This window comes from Branchiostoma floridae, chromosome 4, assembly GCF_000003815.2.
Source record: "Branchiostoma floridae strain S238N-H82 chromosome 4, Bfl_VNyyK, whole genome shotgun sequence".
NCBI lineage: Eukaryota > Metazoa > Chordata > Leptocardii > Amphioxiformes > Branchiostomatidae > Branchiostoma > Branchiostoma floridae.
Genome location: NC_049982.1, coordinates 8,967,883 through 8,988,791, shown reverse-complemented (window position 1 = coordinate 8,988,791; position 20,909 = coordinate 8,967,883). Strand labels below are relative to the sequence as shown.

Here is a 20,909-nt window from a genome sequence, read left to right as displayed (position 1 = left end):
TAAATATCCATGTACGGGACAGCTGGCTTTAAGTCTCCACCCAAAAGAACCAATGAATAGACCAACCATGCTTGTCGGAAAACGGAGAGAAGGTTACCATTTCCTCTCTCAATATCTGCTTGGACGTTCTATTACTGTAAATGCATTTAAGTTCGCGGGGATTTAATTTCGTGGTAGCGAAAATGACTTTTCGCCTCGGTTTCAAGTTCGCGGAAGCACGTGCACCATGCACTGTAGTCTCTTACTTCTGTGGAAAAAATGTTCGCGGTGGTTTTAAGTTCGCGGTAAATTTGCAACGCGAAAACCGCGAACATAAAACCACAGCGAAAATGTATACATTTACAGTATCTTCGTTCAGTGTAGCACACGTGATCAATACAACACCCGAACACAGGGACACTCCGGTGACTGGTACAAGCCGGTTGTAAAGAGTCTCACAAACTCTACTCCCGTTTCAGGGCCCCAAAAATCAATATGCAGTCTTAGCAGGGTGTAAGTTCAACTTCACGTACATCACAAAACGGCATAGAAGATGATTAATTGATTATTATCTGTTAGTAATCTCCTTAAGCGTATCGAGCTGTTTTGTCATCACAGAGGCTGCAAGATATACTCCGTCCCTGAGGACTTTTAGGGCTAGTATATGACTAGAAATCCTTCCAATGATTGTAAAAGACCATTTTCATCCCATACTATGCAAACTTGTATGAAGTAGATAGATGCCATGCGTTGTACCTTGCAGTGCAGTTGTTGCACAATAAAGATATTATTATGACAGCTTTGCATGTTGATTTTTGGTACTAGGAATGTGACTTAGTAGAATTAGTTAAATGCAGAATATTTGTTTATTTATTTTTGTATCAATTTATTTACACTCCCGTGACCACCTTTTCCCCCACACTGGACCTCTGGAAACGGAGCCCGCGGCTGAGGCCGACAGGGCCATCCAGTGAAAACGAGTAAAGGTGGTGTATATATGTTATCATCACTAAGTACTAGTAATACAAACATCGTTCATATTCGTGCTGTAACTTGTAAGCACGGTGTTGCCAAGATGTTTCTGATCTTTTTGATAAGAATCCAGAACCTGGTGTACTGAAAGATCACTGATAAAAGTGTTCCTCACTCCCGACGCAGTCACCCAGAGCCTGTAGGGCAGGCTAGATTTACCACAAGCGCCCTTCAAACGATGCGATTCGATAACGGCAAGCAGTTCATTATCAGCTGACGAACGAGTCACCTCTGTGAATGAATGTCAACGTGACCCCTGAAGGATCTCTGGTGTCTATCATAAGCTACTGTTCCGTGGCACCGAGAGATGAATAAGTAGCTTGTTAACGCCCTGTAGAATGTTCATGAAGAAGAGCACGTCTAGAATATGAATCTTAAATATCCAAGACTAATATGACTCGCGCCAAGTACAAAGGGCAAACAGATGAGAGTTCTGGATACAGCAAAGGTGTGCTTAGAATTTCAATTTCAAGCGGGGAGGGGGTGATATCAAATTTGATCAATGCTCTCAGATTTTCATAAAGCAAGCTTACGAGCCTGCAGCATGTATCTGTAATGAAAAGACACGCGCCGCGATCTGTAAAATCCTCTGACCTGATTTATTGTTGTGGTTGATTGAAATCTTAACCACCCGAAACATGTGCACGAAAATGTCGTCTGCATGATGTTATTTTCCGACCAATCTGCGGAGCCCTACGTAAGGGGACATGACGTGATCTATGGTGCAATTTTCGCCATGAATGGTTAAGTGCACTTTCTCAACCCCGGGGGAAATTTCTGGCATTGTTATCACCTTTATGGGGGTTGAGATTAGGGTTGTTTCATTTCTTTCTTTTTTTTTTACTTTTGCAGCTTCCAGAAATAATTCTCAGAAGATAGTTGATACATACGGAGATACTACTTTGCACATTTCGCATTGCCTGGTAGGTAACATCGTTATGATGCAAAAAAAAATGATACCGCCCTCCATCATTTGTATGAATGGTATAGTCCGCAGGAAGTCTGGGTCTTAGCCCTCCGGCACCGTACTTTTTTGTGACAAAACTGGGACCTAATCAGGAATAAAAACAGAACTTATGGGTGCAAAGTACCGGAAATTCTATGTAATCCAAACAATCGGCACATCGTTTATCCGAAAAGTCAGCTCCCGCATCACCACTTTTCATCTGCAGTAATTAGGCGAACAGGTGGGACGTTATGGGTCCTTGGCTGACCCGACAGGTCGTCTGTTGACAAGTCATTATAAGAACCTCCTCATATAAGTTGGGTCGATTCACTCACAAGGTCAGACGGAGTAGTTTACCCGTATGAAGGATGACAATCAATTCTAGAAGCACTGTGCAGCGCAGCTGGTGAACAATAGCAGCGACTTGACAGAAACTATTTATACCTGCGTTTCTGTGGTCGGATGAGGTGAGGAGGAGCGGGACAGTGGACGTTGGACGAAGACGAGAGTAAAGTTTTATTACCGTCGCTTGGTGGAAAAAGGAACGAAAATCAAGTTTCGACATGATTGTCTCGAAGTTGCTGTTGATCTTCCTGGCAGCAAGTTGTGCGGCCTCACCTGCGTTACTTCGACATGGGAGAAGGAAGACAAAGGCAAAGGTAGGACAGTTGTCCAATACTTTTAAAAAGTATGAGAAACTCACTCATGTTTGAAGATAGTTTGGTCGTGGCGCAGCACACGGAACATGGCGCGTCTCACAGACACAACCATTTCCTGTTGTTTCATAATTCACAAATTAACGAGGTTCTGTGTGAGTGGCTCTGGCTAGCTAGGGCAGGGCGATGTGCTCTGATAGACACTGTCATCAAAAAGAATTGCACAAAACAACACGGGCAAAACTTCTCATGCATACTGAGTTCGCTACTTAAAGTTGTCTGATGGAGAGGAAGAAAGAGTTTGTTTACCTGTTGTTACAACTAAAATACCTTTCTTCACTTCATAAGTGCCTTTCTTCATGAAGTTGTTTGAAGTTACCTACTGACCCTGTACCTGGGCGCTTACCGTAACGCACCATGTATTGTCTCTGGACAGAATGACTCAGATAAGATCATTGCCTACAGGACCTGTCTGATGTTTACATCCCTTTACAAATGGATGACAACCACTCAGCAACAGTACAGCGACGAAAAGCAGATTTGTGTGACCCGAAATTTTTGTAACTTGGATATGATACACGATGCAAAAGTATGCTTCACAAGACAATGGAACAAAAAGGAAAAAGATTCCTTTTGATCTATGAGCTTCGTTGAGAGATTCGTCAAATCTTTAGTCGCATCACAGTCACTAATGCTCCTTTTCCACTAGGACGGCGCTCTCACCGCGCTCTCTCTCTCTGACCCCAATTTTGACATCTCCCTCGGCAACGAATTGTATAGAAAAGAATCTTTTTACACTTTCTGTGTTTTTTGTCAGTCACACTTTTACGTTTTGTATGGTGTACCCAGTGTGAAAGTGAAAGTTACACATATCCTTTTTAGGTCGCAGTGAGAGCGCAGCGCGATCGCCGTCTAAGGAAAGGGGGACTAAGAAAAGGGTGTGATACAGCACAGGTGACCGCACGGGGCGGAAACCGGGGATCGACCCGAGTAGTAATTAACAAGTCTGGGGAGAGATAGACCGTGTGGCACAACAGAAAAGACGGCTGTTTTCGTGTACAAGAACTGACTTTTCATCGCACGCCTTGACTTGTAATTACTAATCCGGTTACAGGTGCCATCTTGTTTCTAGTTCGTTATCATTAACGCAGACACCTGGTTCTCACCAGGGTACCGGCACAATAAAACAGAGTCTACTTCTTGTTTGGTTCCATGTTCTTGGGTTTTCTCACCGATTTGTTTTGTGCACGTTGGCATGCTTTTGTGTTTATTTTTCTACTTCGTTTTACTTGAATCTTTGTTTATTCTTGAAAGCTCAAATCGGTGTGCAGGCCGTTTTCCATGAGGGAATAGGCAAGGTTCAGACACAGTATATAACAGAGATACAGTTTACATCATTTAAAGTCCTACTACGGCTTTTCATTAAAATAAATTTTCATTTGTTTTTGCTTCATTAGTTTTTGTCACTTATTTTCGCTCATTGCTTTTCTTTCCTTTCTTCTTTCTTCACCCGCCCCTCAAGGATTGGCCCACACGCCTGCATGGGCGGCTTAGCTCTAAAACCACTATTCTGTGATGAAATTACTTACTGTATTTACTGTATTTACTGTGTGGGTATCACCTTACCTCATCTATCCCTTGTCCACTTTGCCCTATGTATTAACTATTGTGCATGCATCAGTAACATTTAACAGGAAAGTCTTGATATATTACGGATTTCCGCTTCAATTGACTCGGATAGTCCAGATAGAAATGTCGTTGATACCGTAATTATACCACAGCTACTAGGTGATAAGCTAATAACGACGAACATAAAATCCACGCGATCCCCCAAATCTAAAGTTTATTGTACAAATGATGATACACCTTCCTGTTGAGGATGTGCCTGAGCCATTCAACCCTTTCATTACCTTGCTTATGTCGAACTGAGCGTCGCAAGGGGCGTGGACCCGCAGGTAATATTCTCGCCATTGTCTGAGGTATGATTTAGGGATAAGTTTTGGGTTGATAGGATTTGTGGAGCAGATCCTACGGGATACAATATACCTCAAATATCATTGCATTTTAGTGAGTATTGCAGTCCTATGTATATACATGTAATTACGGCATCATGAAGACTACACGTGCTCGCAATGTGTGGTTAAGTACTTACAGATAGATCACGCTACTTTGTACTCGATGTAAACGTAATACCAATGGTACATCTGACATTAACATCACGTATCATAATAGCCAGGATAGATGACACCCGTGTGCACCCTCTCCCTCGTAAGCCTTCTAATCGGTGTGGAGAGTCCCATAAATGATCGTTACAGAGGCAGCTTGTGTAATAGCAATTGGTGGGATCCGGCGAATATACATTTAGCCAGTGTAAGCATGTGAGCTTACAACAGCGGGGAACATGTAATTATAACGCTTATTAATATTTCTGGATGGTTCGTTTATAACAATATCAGACTTTGATCATATGCTCGTTAAGCATTGTACATGTGAATACTAACAGGTATGGAAAGAACAGTTGCCCACCTGAATACTTACAAAGGCTTAATACCACCGTTAAGTCCTGAATTAGCACAGATAATAACGCACAACTTTGATGATCTAGCAGCTATATAGGTGGTCTCCCTTAGTTTTTTCCCCAGAAACCACAGCCTTCGTTGGCACGAGGTTTATGGAAAACTAGCGTTTTCATATTTGCTTAACTTCAGGTGACTACGGACAGGTCCGTGCATTGATATAAGTTATCGCATGATGGCGCTTCAATGCACAAAATATAGCAAGCCGGCATTTTATGCGTGACATGTAGGTGAGCATTTTGGGCCTGTTTCCCACAAAGATTAATAGTCGACTAGTTGGCAGAGATCCCCGTAAATGCACGTTGTTCCTTTTGTCTGAGGCAAGTTGTTGAAACCGTAAGCGTTCACGTACAACTAGTACTACGGTTAAAATGACAACACTTTGATATGTGCATTGTAGCTGGAGCTGAGTACGTCGGCTGCAAAAGAGCCTTATCTAGCATTTGTTCTTTTACCTGCATCTCAGATGAAGCCACCGGAGGACTTTATCCAATAATTTACGATTGCACGGCCTAGCTAGACTTGATAGGGTATGATGCAAAAGAAATACGGACAGGTATGGTGCCTATGCACGTTTGCGCACGGTAGATGCAATGCTCAGTTATGACTCGTAAGAAGACGCTACAATAAGTACATATGATGTTAGTTTTCTGGTACATACGTTTAATTTTTGCTAAAAGTTATGGGCGGCTTAGGCAAGGGGCAGGGTTTTCCCGTGGAATGTCCGACACTTTAATCAGTTCATGGTTTTCCCAAGACCGTGGACTCGACTCGGCGAACTTGAGCCATAAACCACCGCGTCTTGTCCTCTCGGACGGTAACGGGGGCTGACAAGAAGATGTCGGACAGATGTTGGTCTGGAATCTCCCTGGGGGGACGAGAAGTCACAGGCCATTCTTCATTATTAGGGATGAGCTCACGGGAAGGACCGTGTGAGGCGGAGTTTATTGTGATACCCTTTAGCTAGCTCCTTGCACGGGGCTGGTCTTTCAAGGTTCAGAAACAGAATGAAATATCATATATACATATATATTGACACAGATAAACATTATAGTTCAGAGAGCGATAATGCATATAAAATGCGGTATCAAAAACTAAAATAATTTAGCTTTTACGATATTGATCATTCCACCAGTGAACTCATTGAATGCGGCATTCACATCGATTAGTAGTGTATTCTAGAGCTTCACGCCCTCTTTCTACTATTTTGTCTGGGTTTTCGGCAATGAGACATTCTAGAATTTAATTGTCGTGTTCAATAGCTATGGCGTCCGTGAACTTGAAAACAGTCATTTTGAACGTCTGTCACATTGCACGTACAGAGTTTGGCTTTGATTTTTGTACCCTGTTTAACTGTCCACAATGATGTTCCTCTTACCCGCTGCGTGTCTTTAAGAATTGCTGCGGATTTCTCCTGTCCATTGCGTTCCATGGTGATGTGACGGAGGAGAGAGGGGGGCACATCTCTCCTCGCAGCTGGTGATGAAACCACTTGAGATCTGGGGTTGGAGGTATGGCTTAGGGGTCTGCTGAGTGAACGCCTTGACCAGGTGTCAGCCAGAGGGTCGTAGGGCCGCCTAATGTTCCCCAGTTGTAGATATGAAGGTATGCCGAGGTCGGTAACGTTCTCAATATGTGTGTGTAATGTGTATGTCCCCACGTGACCACGAAGACAAGTCAGATTACTACTTTCGAAGAATATCAGGCCGTTTCAACATTTCGCAAGTATGGACCTAAGTGACAAGGTGTTGTCGCATCTCCAACAAAGTCTATCTATTCAAAACCAATAAATAAAACTGTTTGGACAACATTAGTTGATCTAAAATTAAGGTATACATGATTTCGTTTGATTTGATCAATTTCGTTTTGAGATGGATAAAGCAAATGATCGGGGGCCTTATTTGTATTATAACTGAGAAATGTTACAATTGTGTCCCTATTTTTGCTAGACACGATCTTTATTTGGACAATTTGAGTTTGAGGAAGATCATTGACCGATATGATTTATACAAATGAAGACCTTATTTACATAATAAAAAGGTGCCTTTTCTGAACCTTTAGGATACGTCAGTTGTAAATGTACACATTCATTTGGCGAAAATACGAGGTCGCGGAGATCTTATTAGACCTTTCATGCGGTGTACACAACAGATGAATGTATCAAACTTAACATTACGTTGGTCCTACGCCCGGTCCCCAACGGCACTAGTTAACTGCCTGTTGGGGACACGGAGTTTCGACACGACTGTGGTCCCTCTGCGTAGGAGAATGGTCCTACATCTATTTTCATCTGTGCTCCCTGACTGACCTATAAACACCTCGTCTGCGACTTACAAAACAGTAAATGTTTTATTAGATAGCACATAAACCATGTCGTCTGTGCTGTACAGAAATTTGACCTGACATTTTCCCAGTAGCATTCCTGTAGCCTGGCGTACCTCCAGGTTGGTTTCAAAGTCCCTCTACTGTACCAGTGTAGCGCATGACAGATTAATTTCTGTCTCTTGTAGGGAACCTGGAATCGCGTCAAAAGGTGAGATTCCCGTGTCCTCTTCCGTACATTGACACCGCATTGCATAACTACCTACAGAACACCTGTGTTAGACCTCACCTCACATAGTCCCATCCTCATCTCAAGGGTCAGGTAAAGTGTTAGACACTTAAGGTATATATATATAGAGAGAGAGCCTTGTGTCCTTTCCCGTACAAGAACCGTCGGGATATATAACCGCCTTCGTGTCCAGTGTCAGGTGACAACTTAATTTTCATTTTAGGGAGGTTTCAGAGCAGTTACAACGATCGCAATTTGTAATTTTTTTTCGTAAAAATGGTCAAAACATTGCCCATTTTTAGAAACGCTTTCTTTCTTTACGATTTACAACTTTCTTGTCAATCAAATGACTTCCCAGACATCCATAAAAAGGTCGTGCAGTTCCTGTCTAAATCTGTACCATGTGTTTTCTTCTTCTCTCTGCAGAATAAGTCGCCTTTATGACCCTTCCACCCTCTGTAGTTTATCGCACTGACTAAACTTCTTAGTGTAGCTTGGCAAATATAGGCATCTGATTCGCCAAAGGGCAACAATTTTACTCTGACGTCATCTCATTAGCATAATATCGTTCCTCAAAGGCCAGAACCCCTGCCTCTGCAGACTACCCTGCTGTGTTAAAACGGTTGGCACTAGTACTGTGCTTACATTGGGACAGTTTTGCGATTTCAAGGTCCAGTTCCAGTAACCAGTTGTCACCATGACAATGTGTGCTCTCTGCGTTCTTTTGTTCACCTTTCTTTGCTGTGGAAACGTCTCCGCAAGGATGGGACAACTTAGACAGATGTATCCCGGGTTTACAAATGTCTATAGGAGTGAGGTGAGCCTGTGATTTATAAGCATGTCGAAACAGTAGCTACAAATGGAATTTTATAGGCATTAAATTGTATCTTCTGAAGTCAAGGTCATGGTTTTCTCAGCCGCCTGAGGGAGCAACCGCAACTTTTTAAATTTGGCAAAACGAATCAGAAGATCGTTAAGTCACGGTAGTGTTGCCGGCATGTGGAGGCAAGTTCAGCGGTCACTTCTCTCTAGGTCAGCGGGACGTATCGACTGCCACGTGCGAGAATTCTTCAGCACGTGTGGACTCGGTCAAGGCACGTTAACTCTGGGTCTCGTCGGGGGAGCCCCTTCTGAGCGCCGCCAAGAACTCTTGCCCTGCGCCGTGGGGGTTTGCCATGATCGCGCGAAGGGGAAATCGTTTCTTCTCCTCATCGGGAAGGGGGATGTTGGTTATATCGATGAAATCGCCCGTAGATGAAAGTAAAAGGAAGTAGAATATCTCCGACGATATCCATGTATAATTATGTATGAACGACGCATGTGTAACCACATGTAGTATCCAAATGTTTAATGAGTTGATAGAAACACACAATGACTTCTGTTTTGGATCGGCCAACATTGCAGGCCAAGTCACTGACCCTGGCAGGCCAATATATCCTAGAGTTTACTTCTCTTTACACATTTAATTGCCTCAATGTTTCAGGTATGAATCATTTCATGTAGGAGGTGAATTAGACCTTGTTTTCTCCCGTAGCATCTTTGTTTTGAAAGCGAGTCTTAGCAAGGACGTATAGAAGTGAGTTTTAGGTGATACCATCCCAGTTTTCACTGCAGCAGTACCCTTTGGACTACTGGCATGGTGACGTTTTTTGGCTCCTTTCCACAGCAACACTAGACACCGTGTGAGCTTGTCGGCAGTTTAACCCCGTATTTTGGGAGGATTTCAGCAAGGTTAACCACCACTTCGGTGACGAGGAACTGCTTTCAAAGGATTTGCAAGATCACATCATATAAAAGCTGGGTCTGCGTCGCTATGATCACATCTTTGCGGTTACTAGGAAGGAGATGGGAGGGTCGAAAATTGGATTAATTGAGTCTACCAACAGGCGATACCCTTGGGATTTCGAGCTACGTAATTGAATAGCTAGTCTTTCAGATCGGGTAGGTATGACGACTGTATGTCTCAATAGCTTAGTGGAACAGATTTGTGGTGATATTCGGCTTTTAGGACATGATTGTTGAAGGAAGTGGTGTTTCTGTTGGCTCTGAAATAGTCCTATTAAGTCACGTGTGTGGAACGACATCAAAGATACGGAGCTGGGTGAAACTAAATTATCAAAATGGGACGTCAGGCATAATTGGAAAAGGATCAGATGAATGTTGTGAAAGTTTCTAAGCTGTTAGATTACATGGAAAGACGTTTAAGCAGAACAAACAACAATTAGCCACAGAGTAGGGTTATTTAGTGACACTGTTGCCCAACCAGGGAGATAGAGGGACCGTGTGGGTCTCTGGGGACCGTCTTGGGGGTCTGGTTGTCCTTTATGGAGGAGGTTGATTTGGACTAATTGATGCAGTGGGTGCACAGGAAGCTCACAATTGTTACGGAGAGGTAGTGGTATCCCTTAGTATATATACATGTAGCTCTGTCATTCCATTTCCAAGAAACCGAGGTAACATTAACACTAACATGATTTCTCTTTCCTTTGAAGTAACAACCACTCTCTGATATTCATGTTTGGAGAGGCTACTGTGTTGTAGCCTTTTACCATTTGACTCGCAACGATGACGATGTCTTTTGGCTATAATTTGATTATTTTCCAAAATAAACCTAACGATCCTTAAACAGATTCATCAGGTCTGTCGATCGATTTCCAATAATTTTCGTAGGTACATGCAAAATCTTATTTTTTTCCTGTCCATAGATGGCAGATGGCAGATACTCGGCGTTTGTACGATTTGATGGTCATAACTTGTCATCAAATGTCCATCAAGTTTTAAAGATTTGAACCCACGCCTTGCAACATTTTGTAAAACGCTTTCAAAAAGAGCCAGTTTTGCTAACCTCTCTCAATTCCCTCCCAACCAGTATGGTGTACAGCCAGTAAATCTTTGTTGTGTCTATGCACATTACACACAGCGATATATCGTACTGATTGTAAACCAAAAGACGTTCGTTTACAATTCACCAGCTCAACTGACGCCATTCCTCCTTCAAAAATGCTTTCACGTTCTTGACACTTGCTTTCCCGTGTCACAAATTGCTCCAAGTTCCCAGTTTTGCCAGCCTGTGTGTGTTGGACATCCATCCGTCTTGTAGTTCGTAATTGGCTAAGGCCAACTCGCTCTGCCGACTCTCACCTAGATCTGTGGAGAGATTTGTGGGTCCCGCCATGGTGGTAGATCTTGGGCTGGTAATGAAGAACACACCTTCGTGGCTGGAGGTGAGAGCGGGGGTTAGCTGATTTATGTCGCTCCGGCGGGGGAGTTATGGTTGTGGTGCGCCTTCTTGTCTCTTTGGTGTTCACCTTTCTGCAGAAGGTGTTGGGCATGGGGAAAATTAATGTCTGTACTGCGTCTAAACATGAGAGAAATTTGAGAAGAAAGGAAGGGAGCAATCGGTTAGATATACAAGAACGGTCCGTCAATGGGCAAGGTAGAATTAGTGCAACTGTCTTACAGTACAGAAGAGCAAATGGTTACTGGCAATACTTGTACAATTACTAGCATTCTGATATACTAGTACTCTGGTGGAAAATCCCTGTGTGTTTGAATATTGCCATTCAATTGTAACCTTCTCCTTCCTATTACTTAAGTTTTGCCCGAAGAATTACTTTACCTTGTCCTTTGAATAGTGTCCGAACCTTGAAAGACAGAATTACCACCATGTGGTTGTATTTTAAACGGTTGCGTTTATACTTATGTCCTTACAACTGCAGTTCCTGGCCATGTGAACTATATCAACCCAGTCTTTATCTTGTTACAACGGACCTGTCTCACCCCTGCCCTCCACAGCAGGGAAAAACCTCCAATTACTGACCTCGATACTGCAAAAAGCAAAGCACTTCGTAAATTGGATGGTAAACTGGAACTACTCTAACTCACAGGTGTCCTCGTAACCTATATACATGAACGGTTCACGTATGTGAGTCGTTGATTCGCTATGTACGGAATTAAATTCAATCATACAAAATCACCACATTAGAGGTAACAAATACTGAACAAATGTTGGTAGTAATTGCAGGCAAACGTGGTGGGGGAGATGTCAGCGGACATACTCAGGCTTGAGTTTAAACCCTTTGAGTTTCCGGCGCCTCCGGCGGTTTTAGGACCAGGCTAAGGTCTGGGCGGTCTGTCTGAAGAGGACGACCCGGGATTACCCTCTCGATCTCTTGTCTTGAACTACTGTCCTACTTGAATTGCAGGAGCCTCAAGTATTGTCACCACAAGTCATGGAATCATGGTAGAATGTGCCTGTACCTTGTGTAACTTACTATAAGACTGGAAAGAGAGCAATTGCAATGCATTAGAAGTACATTATAAAACAACTTTTAGAAACATTGAAGGGTCATAAAAATTAGCTTTGGTGTAACGCTCTTAAATACTGTCATCCATATTCGCTTATAGAATAAAATGATGCATCGTGTAATTGAGTGAATAAGGGGTTTGCCCAAGAGAAGTCTTTATCGCTCTAAAGGCAGATAAACATTAGAGCCGCCTTTAGAGTGAGAACCAACGTCCGGTTCCCAAGCATTTATCGTCTGACGATGTCTTGTTGGAGCCTACTGGGGAACATCAGATACGAGCGCACGGGTGGATAGAGCTGACCACATCGGTTGAACGTAATGTTGCACAAATGTGGATCTGGATTCACTTGTTCTTCAAGGACCTTTCGGTGCTTGGAAAGACCGCTATCTGAGACTACAAACGCCATCTGTGTGGTCCGCCTTTGAGTCGTCTGGTAAGAAAAGTGTTAAGAACAGGCGCAGTGGAAGGACAGGGTTGTTTTATAGTCATGTATCGAACGAACCCTTCTCACAGTCCCTTTTTATCAACAAACAATTCACATGACTGTTATTACTATTGTTATTACTATATTATTGTTTTTATTGTTATCTAAATTTGCGATGCAAGTATGATCCGTCTTTGAAATTAAAATGCACATTTGAAAGCGGATGCTAAAACAGGAGCTTGAAAAGCATCGCAAATGCATGCCCTGTGCTTCTCATATGAGGATGAACTGAACTGAGCTGTGCTTTGAGACAACGTTAACTGATTGGTTATATAGAACAAAGTTGAAGCCGTGCGTAGCAATCTGTGTAAAACTCGGTCCAGACGTGACAGTTGCCGATGGGGAATCGTAAAGCAGCGCCAAGCTGGAAGCTCTACCAAGAGGCATACGTGAAGGCAATTCATCCCTCTGCAGCACCAATACCAACGGAAACTATGACAGTATTGACACACGGAGGCGTAGATAATGTGTTCTTGAAATGACAACTGCGTGTTTCCTTCTCATTCTATACGTGATCAGTAATAAACACCTGAGCCTGGATTCATGTTGAGAAATCGTCATTTCAACATCACATTCCACTTTTGATCTGGAATAACAAAATAGAATAGGCGTACAGTTGTGCCATTTTCATGTTGTTGTTACGCCCAATGTATCACCGACTAGTAGTAAAAATTAGATTTGACGTTCCCTTATTAAAATAGTGCACTGTGAAGATGACTGTATGATACCGGCGCGCAGGGAACAGAAGCTTGACTGTGAGGACGGTAGGCCCTGATCACATCCGCTTCTTGTTTAGCTCAAACCGCAGACTTCTCCCTGGTTTGTGTCGGTGTCAAGCGTGCAAAATAGTCACAAATGACTTACGTTAACCTTTGAACGGTAGTTTGACAGAGAAGACGGCAGTGTGTAATCAAGCAAGCATCTTTCTAGACCCAAGAAACCCCGGAACAGGTCACGACTGAATCCGGTTAACCCTTAACGGGTTTCTCATCCCAGAGGTTCAAAGTCGACAAGTGTCTTCGCCGTTGAAGACCATAGCAAAGCTAACTTAGTTTTTTTTTAAATATTGACGGGGGCGTATGTCTACACTTGACACATGGCTAGACCTAGAGCATTCCATAACGACTGCAAATGATAAATCTTTCTGGAACAAGTTAGCCATGCCACACCAAGCACAAGACGTGTCAACCTGCCAAAAGTTCGGGACTCAAATTAACCTACCAAACACAGTATTCCTGTAAGACATTATATCAAAACTAACCTATCCTGGCACCCATTTGCCCTTAGTTTGTGCATCGAAACATCTGTAGTGTCTACTTGATTGTACCAAAATTCAAGGTATCATTTGCTTACAAAATGTAGTAACGATAATGATTTAGAACACCTTTTTTTGCCTGACCCAACATTTATCTGAGTCATAAGAAGAAAGTTTTTTGTGCCGTACAACGCACAACAAACGCACACAGGATAATCAGTGCTCATACCATAAAAATCGTGTGTGATTCCGCGGACAAACTTGTATCAGATGGAAGAGTTGTCGTCTGGAGTATGTCTGACGACATATCTGCTTCACTGACGTCATGGATGTCAAAGGGACGTTTTCTGGTGATGATTATAATGAGAAAGCCTAGATTCTGACCAGCACCTTGATTTTGTTTTCGTGAGATATCAATCTTATTTTCTTAGAACATACACCTTAAGAGAGGAGAAAGTAGGATTCAGCCTGTTGTCAAGGGAATAAGATAGAACAGAATCTACTGTTATAGTATTTGTAGGAGTTTCCTTCAGCCACTTCTTAACCGACTCTTCTTCAGCTTACCTTCATATTATCCTTGTGTTCGGAGTCCAGTGCTCTGTGGGTATGCTTAACTGGTGAAATGTACTTGAAGGTAGGCGGGAAGGAATGAATACCTTTATGTCCGAAGCACCTGTAATGTTTCGGCATCATTTGTAGCTATCGAGTCTTGGAATCACATTTATTATGTCATGCAGTTCTGAATGCTAAGTGAACGAGACACAGTTATACATTGGCTTAGTGTTATTTCAGGAACTGCTATTTGCTTGATTTTAATTTTGTATCCCAGATTTAGATATAAGTTCACGTGTCTGACATTCCCATTAGTGTCCAAAAGGCCTCACAATTCACATTGACTTTGGTCCTTACTGGCATGATCATGTATAACGAATCTGGGAAAATCCACCAAAGCCTACTTCGATCAATGTCACCAAGCTTAATGCAACATTTGACTTAGACCTCTTATGTAGGATTTTCCACCCGACGCCAGTGTTTCTTGTTTATGCTCCTGAAAGAATGATATATGCAACGAACCAATTGCTCGGTCGTGCTCCCACTAATTGATGACAGAAGTGTGTAAGCCCCCCGATCAATCTGGGACTGACTCCGCGATCTTTGCCCACCGATTTGACCTTAATTGGGCTCCGTGGTAACTGACGGTACAGGATGTCTATGACAAACGACACACGCCTGTTTCAAACTACGCTCAACCATGACTTTGTATACTTATATTGGTTGCTACACTCAATGGGGTTTGGATTTTTATTTGTATTTGCCACAATTATCTAAATCTGTAGCGTGACAATCTTCTATAACAATCAGATTTTAAACTTATGTTTACGTGTACTACCAGTTTTGCTACCAGGCGTAGCAAATGGAAACCATCTTACTCGTTCAATGTGACAATCAACTACTCATTAACCAAAATGCAGAGAGGAAAATCGCTCTTTGCCACAGATGCATGTTCTTTTCCCCTGATCTTTTCCTTTGTGATGAACTAAATTTCATGTTCGCCTTATTGTTTTAAGCGTCGCTCATCGTGACATATGTACTTTTTAAATCCTCCTGACGTTTTTCTACAGGGCTACCCACTTGGCTACTACCAGCAGGCCTTGCGGTTGCATGATCGTTGGATGACGACGCACGGAGATGCCCTGGTGGTTGCCGGGAGACGAGTCAAACAGGTACAGAGCAAAATTTCTTTTGGTTCACTTGATCACATATTGAGTTAAACCATCCCATATCAAGTGCTTTTGAATGTGTTGCAAAAACATCGCATTTTTGTTGCTACCATTTTTCTCATTTTTTGTATTGGTAAACTAGTTAATTGATTCACCTCCCTCCTTTATGAATATGTTGAATGAATGCGGTTACTTTCTAATACTATTAAGCAAATCGAATATCATGTGATATATGAACCATTAACTTGGAGCATTGACGCTTCTTTATGAGTTTTATTTAGTAACAATTAATAAGCTTGATGGTAACATAGCTAGCTACTTTGGCTATCATGTAGTAAAGCTAGCGGTTTGTCCTGCAGAGTTGAATCATATCATTGTTGTTTCCCACAGTCCGAAAGTGCAGCCCCAGAGAATGTCGTGCATCGCCGCAGTAAGAGGAAGGCTATCCGCCATCAGCACATGCGATGGCCCTACGCCACCATTCCCTACACATTCGAGGAGTCTTTCAGTGAGTCAAACCGTCTGTTCATGATCATTTGGTATCTTATTGTTGATTATTCAGATTTCAGAATCCCGGCCACACAGAGTTCGAGGGCTGAATACAACTAACCTGAAACACAGACTGTCACACACAGACGCATAGACCCAGACATGCCGGAAACAATACCCGGCATTTTTCATGGAGATTATCAGCAAATGGTGCACTGTATTAGTTTCTACTATATTGTATGCCAGCCATCACCACATCGGTAACAATGATCACCGTGCTGATCATAGCCATCGTCATCATCGGCAGCATTATCATTGTAATTACCACCATGAGCAAACTGCCAAACATCATTGCCAGTCTTCAAGTAACCAGTTCTTGCAAAACTTCCCAGTCACATCTATTTGCATCTGTTCCGTTTGTATGCACCTGTTACACCTGCTTGCAACTGAACACCTGTTTGCACCTGTTACACCTGTTTGTACCTCTTCCGTCTGCAGGTGATTCTGACAAGGACATCGTACACCAGGCCATGCGGCGCTGGGAGGAGCACACGTGTCTGAAGTTCGTGGCCAAAGACAACCCTCAAGAAAACATCATAACAACCAATAACTACATCCACTTTGTCAAGAGCGGCGGGTCAGTTTTGTTGATAAATTATGCAATCAACTAATATTTGAATGAAGACTCATCTGTGTTGATAGTATCCATAGTTAAACATTTTTGAGCCAACACAACGAAAACTCTCACCATGAAGTTTCAGTCGACCTTCATCAGCTGACTGATTCATGGTGAATGTTTTTCTTGTGTTGGAATAAAGCTCAAAGCTATTTAAATATGTAATAAATTAATCAGCGTTTCTTTACTGAAGTTGTAATGACAATGATCTAGTCACCAAATTACTAGTAGATATACACATTGTTAGCCTCTTGCACTAATGGAAGGACAATGGCTCTGTCTGGTGGGGTCTTCTAAAACTCCCTTTATAACTTTTGAAGGGACGGTAACCTGTTAATGATATGATAAAACTGAGAATATAATGACAAAACCAGTACTAAATCTTAGTGTATTCACCTGACAACAGCTGTTGGAGTAAGGTGGGGATGTTCTGGTGGACTCCCGAGCAGAAGTTGTCACTGGATAACGAGTGTTTACAAAACAAAAACGGGGTAAGTAATTTTCAGATTGTCTCTTGACAAAAAAAATCATGTTATAACCGTTCTCTGTGTACATGAATCTGTCCATCTCTTTCAATTCCTTTTGTTAGTGTTCCTTTTCGCGATACCTTTCATCATTCCTATGACTGTTGCAGGTCGCCATCGCCATGCACGAGATCGGACACGCTATCGGGTTCTTCCACGAGCATGCGCGACCGGACAGAGATGACCACGTCACCATAGAGTGGGACAACATCCGGTGGGGCAGGTGGGTTCCAACATGACCGCCTGTTGGGATATTTCAAATGAAATTGCTGTATTTGTTTGTTTTAAAACTTGCTGAGATGAGATCGCTTATTAAAGGAAATGGCAATGTTCAGCATTTGGTGGACTTATCAGCAGCCTTCCAGATCTTTAAGGTTTGTCCAGGATCTAAAAGCTATTAAATGAATGTAATGTAGCAACGACATACCTTTTGTTCAGTAAATAGCCTAACAGTTGATTTATACATCATGTTCTCTTCTATCTTGCAGATACCGCCATTTCTCAAAGTTCTACTGGAACATGATCGAGACGTACGACATTCCGTACGACTACCTGTCCATCATGCATTACTCCGACAACGTAAGCTACATTTTATCTGGAAAGGATTATCTCCTTCCAAACGTACCCTGATATGTTTTTTGTTTGTGGTACTAGAAAAAGAATTTGGAAAAAAGACCGCGACATTCTTGTATGATATACATAAATCTATACATACATATATATATACTAGTATATATATATACGTACTGCAACAAAGTGATGACGGCATTAAAAATGAGTTCTCATAGTTGATACCGGAATTCTGATTTAGCAGTCTCATATACAATCATACTGACTGACATAATTTTGATCAAGAAATTTACTTGTAGTTTGTTCATTGTTTTCAGGAGTTCTCGTGGGATTCTAAGACCCGACTCACCATCCGGACACATGATCCGTCCTACCAGAACATCATCGGCCAGAGGATCTCCCTGTCGTACTACGACATCAAGATGACCAACGACATGTACAGCTGTGCAGGTAATGGAAAACCCTGAAAATGGTGCCAATATGTTGAATTTCTAACGTTCGTGATTACGTCAATGATAGCTACAACTAATCACAAGACAGATCTTGCTGTGGCATAAGATAGTATCATACATGTAAGCTTGGGAAGGGGTTAAGCCGGCAGAGGAGTTTTATTGTCCACAGCGAAGGACAATGAAACTCCTTTGCCAGCTAAACTCCTTCCCAAGCTTATGATACTATCTTATGCCACAGCAAGATCTGTCTGGAGATTAAGCTACAACATGCTATGATCCACCAAGATCTCTTGATGGATCTCGTGAAACTACCCTTTGACCTTGCCATTTACTGCTTGTAATTTCATCCATTTCGTCGTAGATCCCTACGACCTACGTGCCAAGACTATGTAGAATATTGAAAATATTGTTCTCATTCTTAGTGTTCAAATCAGATTAATTACGTTAATAATCTATGATTATTGCACGTTTCTGCATTTCTTTAATATCATCTTTATATTCTTCTGCCCCCAGCCCGCTGCCCGTATTACCTGCGATGTGACTACCCCAACAGCTTCCTCGGCCCGTCCTGCCGCTGTCTCTGCCCCAACTATCACGGGTTGGGCGCCAAGGAATGTCCGCAGAACAATGCTATTCAGATGGTGCATGGTTACGGCGGTCACTACTTAGGTAAGCGTATGGTATCAATACCAAGAAATACGCAGTAAACGGCAACAAGAATGAAAATATTTGAATATAAAGCTTTTGATATGCTATAGGCTCATTATCTGCATCAAATAATTGACGTATGCATAAATGCAGCAACAAGCGATAGTGCACAAGGACAAGGTAAAGGAAAATGTTTTGTTGATGAATTTTGAAAATTGAGTGATTGGAATCTGACATTTTACTAACAAACAAGTACCTCTATACATAGACCCCTAGCTTCTTCAAGTTTTGTTCAGCTCTTGATCAAATCTGCATGCTTACCTTTCAGACTGCTACGAGAACACGGGAACCACGTACCGCGGCACGCGCAGCTGGACGCGCAGCGGACACACCTGCATGAACTGGGCCCACACGCTCGACCGGGACGTCTCCACCCTCACCTACCCCAACTCCGCCGGCGGGATCGGCAACCACAACTACTGCCGGAACCCGTACGCTGGCAGTCCCCAGCCCTGGTGCTACGTGTCGGACATCCGGGTCTTCTGGGAGTACTGTGATATACCCAGGTGTCCATGAGATAGGACCACGCTTACGAATGCAAGTTTTGTACCTTGTGGAAAATTTGGAATTCCTCTCCAATTAAAACACTTCACCTGAATCACTTAGCCGTCTTCAACTCTCTGAACCAATCTCCCTGGACACGTGACCTGTCTCACGAGTGACGTCAGCAGTTGGTCAACTCAGATGAACTTTCACTCTAAATGCTGTTCTCATGCAAACAACAAACACAAGACGTCATTTTATTCATGGGAAAGGTTATTTGTGGTATGTTCTTTTCGCAGAAAAAAAATGGACCTAACAAAGACACTTTGTTCTGGAATATGGTGCTAACAAGGCTTCTTTCGAGGACGGCGGGCAACGCTTCGGTGCCTTTGGAATGCGTACATCATGCGTCTGCCCCGAAAGATACACTTACAACTTTTTAACATCGGTATAATGGTTCGGCAATGGATTAAATGTTGAAATCTAGCAGACCAGAGGTACATAGTGTAGGGGAAAGCAGGGTAAGTTGTTTCTAGTAGAGGTGAAATTCAACATTGTGAACTAGATGATGTTCTACTTCCTATTCAGGCCTTTTGGGTTTCTTTGGTGGCAGCTCTGTTATCTAAAGATGTTTTAGTATTATATATGTATCTTATATTTATTCAATGCTAACTGCAAAACACATTTACGTAAGAAAATGTACATGTTATGCTAGGTAGATTGTAACTTCTGTTTGCAACGCAGTGAGCCCCTCCAGTTAAGTTTGAATTTATTAGTCTATCATCAGTACTGTCAGAACTATTTCCTATTATATATGATAGGTGCTTCTTATGTCTTTAGCCCGTATATTTATATCATGTGTGCTGTATTCAAGTTCGATATCATTTGTACAAAAAGCCAGTCCAAACCCCAAACTTTCTAACTAGACTGTGTTGTCTCTAAACGACATAAGCAAATAAGCGTCGATTTTCAAATGGAGTTGGCTGTTATCAATTGACTTTGTCATAACAACTGACTTTGTCATAACAATTTCTATCATTGTTGTGTATATATCGTTTTATTTTTTATACTTAATCAATACCCTACGATGCCTTACGATAAGAATGGTATGGTGGAAGAATTGGGCATTAAATTAGCATAGAAAAAATTGTGTGGATGTCTGCTTTCTTTTACACACACATACACTCTCCCTTACGCACACTGCCATTCACCCATTCACACAATCACTGGTTCAATCTCTCACTCACTCACTCACTCACTCACTCACTCACTCACTCACTCACGCACACTATAAATCACTGGCTCAATCTTTGTCTCACTCGCTCTCTCGCTCACTCACCCAATCACTTATTTCCTCACCATCTATAAACCCCCTTTTTTAATTACGATGTAAGCAAATAAGTTCCAAGCAGCATTTCTTTATGATAAAGAAGACGACAACACATGTACAAAACACTTGTATCTTGATATATTACGACCATGATTCCAATGAGATACAA

At 42.3% G+C, this 20,909-nt stretch overlaps 1 protein-coding gene across 2 annotated transcripts; it reads left to right on the top strand.

Moving 5' to 3' along the window:
* The first annotated feature begins 2,495 nt into the window (after positions 1 to 2,495).
* LOC118415053 (blastula protease 10-like) lies at positions 2,496 to 20,557 on the top strand. Of its 2 annotated transcripts, none has more exons than XM_035819433.1 (10): positions 2,496 to 2,616; positions 15,410 to 15,511; positions 15,899 to 16,016; positions 16,496 to 16,634; positions 17,080 to 17,164; positions 17,308 to 17,420; positions 17,686 to 17,776; positions 18,085 to 18,217; positions 18,733 to 18,888; positions 19,196 to 20,557. In XM_035819433.1, the coding sequence occupies exons 1-10, from the start codon at positions 2,521 to 2,523 to the stop codon at positions 19,441 to 19,443; spliced, it is 1,281 nt and encodes a 426-aa protein (XP_035675326.1). In that variant the 5' UTR covers positions 2,496 to 2,520; the 3' UTR covers positions 19,444 to 20,557. The 2 variants fall into 2 exon arrangements, with proteins under 2 accessions (XP_035675326.1, XP_035675325.1); XM_035819432.1 differs by lacking the exon at positions 2,496 to 2,616 and adding an exon at positions 8,341 to 8,557.
* Positions 20,558 to 20,909: the final 352 nt, after the last annotated feature.